At 37.9% G+C, this 5,125-nt stretch overlaps 1 protein-coding gene across 5 annotated transcripts; it reads right to left on the reverse strand.

Annotated features, from left to right (window-relative positions):
* Positions 1 to 595: 595 nt before the first annotated feature.
* LOC131691669 (uncharacterized) lies at positions 596 to 2,945 on the reverse strand. 5 transcript variants are annotated; one of them, XM_058978241.1, is made up of 6 exons: positions 2,751 to 2,945; positions 2,644 to 2,691; positions 2,412 to 2,549; positions 1,373 to 2,344; positions 1,067 to 1,312; positions 596 to 1,001 (listed from the first exon to the last, which is right to left on the reverse strand). In XM_058978241.1, the coding sequence occupies exons 3-6, from the start codon at positions 2,439 to 2,441 to the stop codon at positions 663 to 665; spliced, it is 1,587 nt and encodes a 528-aa protein (XP_058834224.1). In that variant the 5' UTR covers positions 2,442 to 2,549; positions 2,644 to 2,691; positions 2,751 to 2,945; the 3' UTR covers positions 596 to 662. The 5 variants fall into 5 exon arrangements, with proteins under 5 accessions (XP_058834224.1, XP_058834223.1, XP_058834227.1 ...); XM_058978240.1 differs by having other exon boundaries at positions 2,607 to 2,691; XM_058978244.1 differs by having other exon boundaries at positions 2,644 to 2,702.
* Between the last annotated feature and the right edge of the window lie 2,180 nt (positions 2,946 to 5,125).

The raw sequence follows: 5,125 nt of genomic DNA on the forward strand, positions 1-5,125 counted from the left end.
TTACACTTATTTTAACTAAATTAAAGCAAGGTTCTTAGTTTAAATCGAATTGTGAAACAAAAGTAATTTCTAGTTTTGCCAAATAGCGAGCAAAGTATTGTTTCTTTTCTCCGATGTCTTTCATTTGGAGGAATTTCGCCACCGATTCGGTACAAAATGTGAAGTTAAAGCTGCAGTCCATTGACGGTTCCAATGATACTGATCTGTGCTAAATTACTTAATACTCCTGCGAGTATGTAATATTCCACAAACAACCAATTTGCTCAATTTCATTAGGCTGTCTGTCGAAACAGAAAGGTATTATAGTGCCACTGCTTTGTTTCCTGTATATAAACATGTCGATATCGGCAAGCTGATAAAGTACGCCAGATCCAGTTGATTGGGCATGTTGCGCGAATGCCGAAAGCGAGACAAGCTAAAGTTATGTTCAGTAGAAAACTGGAAACGGATTGTCGACTTCGAGGCACTAGATGGGTGTTTGTATGTTAGTGGACATGCAAGGAAACTTTTGGCTAAAGATCGAACAACAAAGATGCCTGAAACACATTGGGTCAGGGATAAAGTGATAAATTCATTGACTAATTCAACGGCCGAGTAGAAAATCTTGCGTTTTATTTATCCGCTGCCAATTCCTGGACACAGCAAATATGACAATAAAAATGCTAACTCAATGAAATTGTGCACATAGGGAAAAACTCTTTTAATTGCTGCAATAAAAAATTGCATCTTTCACTGTCCATATCTGACGTCGATTTACCACTGTTCATATCGTTGAATTTTACACAGCATTCATCTAAAATGAGTTCCTTAAGACCGGGAAACACTTTGGCCACTTGCTGAAAGGTGGAAGTATTTAAGTTGCATTCTTTAAAAACTACCCTGCGAAGAGTAGGCATCACTGAACAATGCGACCAAAATGGTGTCTTTGTTTGGCATGCGAATATTTTCAATGTTCTCAGCTTCGTCAGTTTATGTAGATATCGAAACCCTGTGTTAACTAACTTTTGTGTGAAAGCAAAATATTAGATTAGTATTCAACAGCGGCGAAATATATAAGGGTTCTCACCACATTATATGTCCATATTTCTAAATATTCCAAATTCAGCAAGTTGTGGCATATTTTGTGCAGCACTTTGTGGTTTCTCGATCTGCTTGACAGAGTAAGCTTCAGTGATTTGAGTTCTGAAAGTCCGTTGTTGAAAACAATATCTGACTCGTTGAAGCGCAGTACTAGACTGTTTAGATGAGGCATGTTCAACGTTGGTAGAGTCTGGGATGGGGTCCGAATTTTGCATCGCTGCATGCTGAGCACCTGTGGGTAAAGCAATGCGTTATTGATACTACATAGCGGAGTCGTCACAATGCTAGGAACCTTAATTGGTATCGCTTCGAAAGCTTTGATTTGTCCCAAATCCATATCCTGATTCTCTAGAGTTACTTCTATGAGCTGTTTAGCAAATTTCGAAAGAGCCGTACCAATGCGAAAGAACATTAAATGGTTTTCCGATTCAAAGCATCTTAATTTTGGCATTCTAATGACAAACTGTTCTTCCTTTTCCACATCCACGTATTTATTACGTGTTCGTGCGTATCGAACTTCCATTTCTTTGTCGTTATCGTCATACGGTCGAGTTTGCAGATGCGTTAAGCAAGGAAAAGATAGCGACATTATATCGTCAACCGTGTCCTCATCCTGAATAGTTACTTTTAAACATTGCAACTGCCTGCAGTAAGTTTCAATTAACTGATAGCCCCGACGACAGTTTGATGGCAGATCCAGACTAGTTAAATTTGGCGCTATAACTTTAAAAGGTAAATATGCACAAGGAAGGTCGATTGTGAGCTTTTCTATGTGATGATGTTCAATTATCCACGTGGTTGAATATTGCTTTGCAGTGATATTTTCCTTTGTTTCAAAATTTAACGAAAGCTCACGCAGATTAATAATCTGTGACAATCGATTCTCAAGAATCTCTCGACAACTTTCAAAAGATATCGACAATTCTAGACATTCAAGATCCAGGTTCAATCCAAATAGTAACTGAATCAGGTGGTGCTCTGGAGTAGGATCGTATAGATATTTGAATTGTATGATATCATCTATTTCCGGTTGGTCATTCTCTTCGAAATCTGTTTCATACCAGAAATTGATATGAATGTTTCGGAAGCACCGAAGAACACATTTTTCCAAGTCATTTAGGTCGTCGTTAAAATTACGATTTAGTGACACCTTGCATTGGCGTTGGAATCGAACACCGTGCAGAACGTTGTGCCACAGGGTGCAAACGGCGTTTGCATTTTTGCGATCACGTAAGCTAAGGAAGCTGAAGATATGTCCTAACAGCTGAAAACGAGTTCCATAGAGATTAATAAATCGTATGTAGATTTTTCTAGTATAAGAAAAAACTTACCTCTACTGGGAGCTCATTGATGTTATCCATTGTTAGTTACGGTTTAAATAAAATGTATCTACCATTCTAAGATAAACCAAAGCTGAAGACTAGACTAGACTCAAGTAGTTATCACATAATTTCTAACAAAAAAGGTCACTAAAATAAGAAAACAATTTGAAAAAATTGTCTAAAATCTGTATGTATTGCGGGTACAGAATAAAAAAGGTGAGTATTTGAAAATGTATTTCACCATGTGTGATAATTCATGTTCGATTTTAGCCCTGAGTCATTGGCCATACTAGAAAATAACTTTAGATTTATTACATTTTATGTTTTCTTCAATGATTTAAGCTTTACCTGCACTCTCAACAATACGTAAAACTTTCGTTCACATGTTTTAATTTAATAAAAATATGAATTAATACTGGCAAAATTTGGGGAACTAAGATTGAACAAGCCACTGCGGTGCACTGGTGAACACGGTTAACCAAGTAGATACAGAACATTCCGTATCTACCGGCCAGCCACGACTGAGCGAATGCGTAATTACTAATATGTACGTGAAGTGACATGTTGTCGAAAAGGAAGATAACAAAGACGAGAGCGATCGACTTTTACTTTGTCTCATCCAGACACCGGTGTTTTAACGTGCACCCACAGAGCCAAGCGTCATCGCACTAGTGTTGTCGTTCTCTCAGGCATAGTGGGTCACATATGCAATCTAGCAAGACCAATAATGTTGAGCTGTTGTCTGCTACCTAGAGATTTCAAATCTTCCTCAAAGTTGGCAGAAACACCTTGTCTTTCTATTGAAATATCGAGTTATATAGCAAAGTGGTTCTAAAATGCCTTGTTAATTCTATTCAATTGTCCTCAAAAAACTTCATAGTTTTTTGTCGTTATTTAATATATAGAGATGTGACAACCAGCAAATTCCAGCGGTTGAAGTGCAAATAAACTTGATAAAAGTATACATCTACTAGATTTTGGTTTCGCCGAAGAGTACATTGACTTAGATACGAAGAAACGCACACCGTACAAAGAACATAGATCGCTAACGGACGGCAACGATTCGATCACCACACAACTTGTGGTGTCAAAGGAAGTTCATTTTGAGGTCAAATGTATTGCTTCCGTTCCAATTCCACTTTGAAATTCCCATGTAAAATACAACGCTACTGAACATGTCCTAAGGAATTCGATCGATATAAAATAATAATGCAAACTTGTGATAAAAACCAAAAAGTGCTTTCTCTTGGTCACATGACATTACTTTTGGATTGACTACCATGAATCGCTATAGATTACCTTCGCAACTTTTTGAAAACAAATCAATATTAAAACCACTCTAACATAAGCCAGTTTCCTCATCCTGCGAAATCTCCAACTAACCCCCGCCTTCCTATAGACACAAATTCAGTTAAGTTTTAGAAATAACTACAGAAGCATGTTTGTCAAATTCCTTAGTGAAACCAAACGCATCACGTATATTGGAAATATGAAACGTGTGTGTCAATGGGCTCATTACCTTACGTACTTATAAACCGTCAATCCAAAAGACACAAGCATAAAAATCTTTTTTTTTCACACGCAAACTTATAGGCTACACGCACACGTCGTACCCTGCAGTATTGAACTCAATCCAAAACAACCCCACCCACACTCTTTTCAAATCATTCTGTGACATCGTGCTGGCACCCGAAAAATTCGTACATGGTTTAACTATGTGCGAGTTATGCCACAACTGCAGAAAATCAATAGTGTCTACCGTTTATGGTAGCGTCCAGACGATAGAGCAATGCTGTTGCTTGGTTGGCATAAGATCAACAACATTTTCAAACATACACGGGGCACTTATATTTATAACTGTTTGGTTGTGCCACTTAGGTGCTTCCTATTGACTAATCTGCCTGTTGAAGGAAGTTTTCCTTTTTGCAGTAGAATACTTCTAACGTTACAATATAGCGGCCCCCTTCTTCTGCCGTTGAATAGAGCAAAAAAAAATTCGCTATCTGATTGGAAATGTGCACAACAATTTTGTTCCTAATTCCGTAGAATGTACAATTACTGAAAATAACGGAAATAATGGATTTTTGAAAACAGTAATTATCTGCGCAATGATTGGTTCGTACAATTCGACCAAGCAGCAAGCATTGCTAGGACTGCCCCTTTGACATCCAATGAACTGCAAAATATAAGAATGGAACATAAGAAAAATTCGTCAGTTTGTGTTCTGGCGTCGTAGGCATATCAGCTGCTGCATTACATGTCAGGTTGCATTATTCGGTGGCAATACATCCCATGACTGCCGCCAGGCACTGATAACATTTCATTCTAATGATGCACTGACGTGCCAGTTTCATGCATACACAGAATTGCCCATAAAAGCATAATAGTCCCATAAATTTGTCCGAAAAAGAGTTTTTTGTAGGATTGTGTTCTGTATCACCACTGAATCACAATGCACAAATAAGATTACCAGGTTTGTTTGGAAAATATCGAAAATATTAAAACATGGTTGTCTCATCCATAATACTCAATGGAAATGTAAATCTAGAACAGAATTTTTCTCGGCTTGCTGTTTTTCAATTTGGGACTATTATGTTTCAATGGGCAGAGAAGATGCAATTATCACACACCACAAAGCAGACCGCTCTCCTTTTCGGAGCTGAGTAAACGGTTTTCAAGTGCGCATGGTTTGGTGTGAGAGAACCCCGCTTGTTCAGATGCAT

This window comes from Topomyia yanbarensis, chromosome 3 (genome assembly GCF_030247195.1).
Source record: "Topomyia yanbarensis strain Yona2022 chromosome 3, ASM3024719v1, whole genome shotgun sequence".
NCBI lineage: Eukaryota > Metazoa > Arthropoda > Insecta > Diptera > Culicidae > Topomyia > Topomyia yanbarensis.

Bases quoted from the DNA above. Each gene is read 5' to 3' on its own strand.
- LOC131691669 (XM_058978243.1), bottom strand. From the start codon at position 2,441: ATGGATAACATCAATGAGCTCCCAGTAGAG. The intron at 2,345-2,411 runs GTAAGTTTTTTC...ACTCGTTTTCAG, and splicing joins TCAATGAGCTCCCAGTAGAG to CTGTTAGGACATATCTTCAG. The intron at 1,002-1,066 runs GTGAGAACCCTT...TTCACACAAAAG, and splicing joins AAATATGGACATATAATGTG to TTAGTTAACACAGGGTTTCG.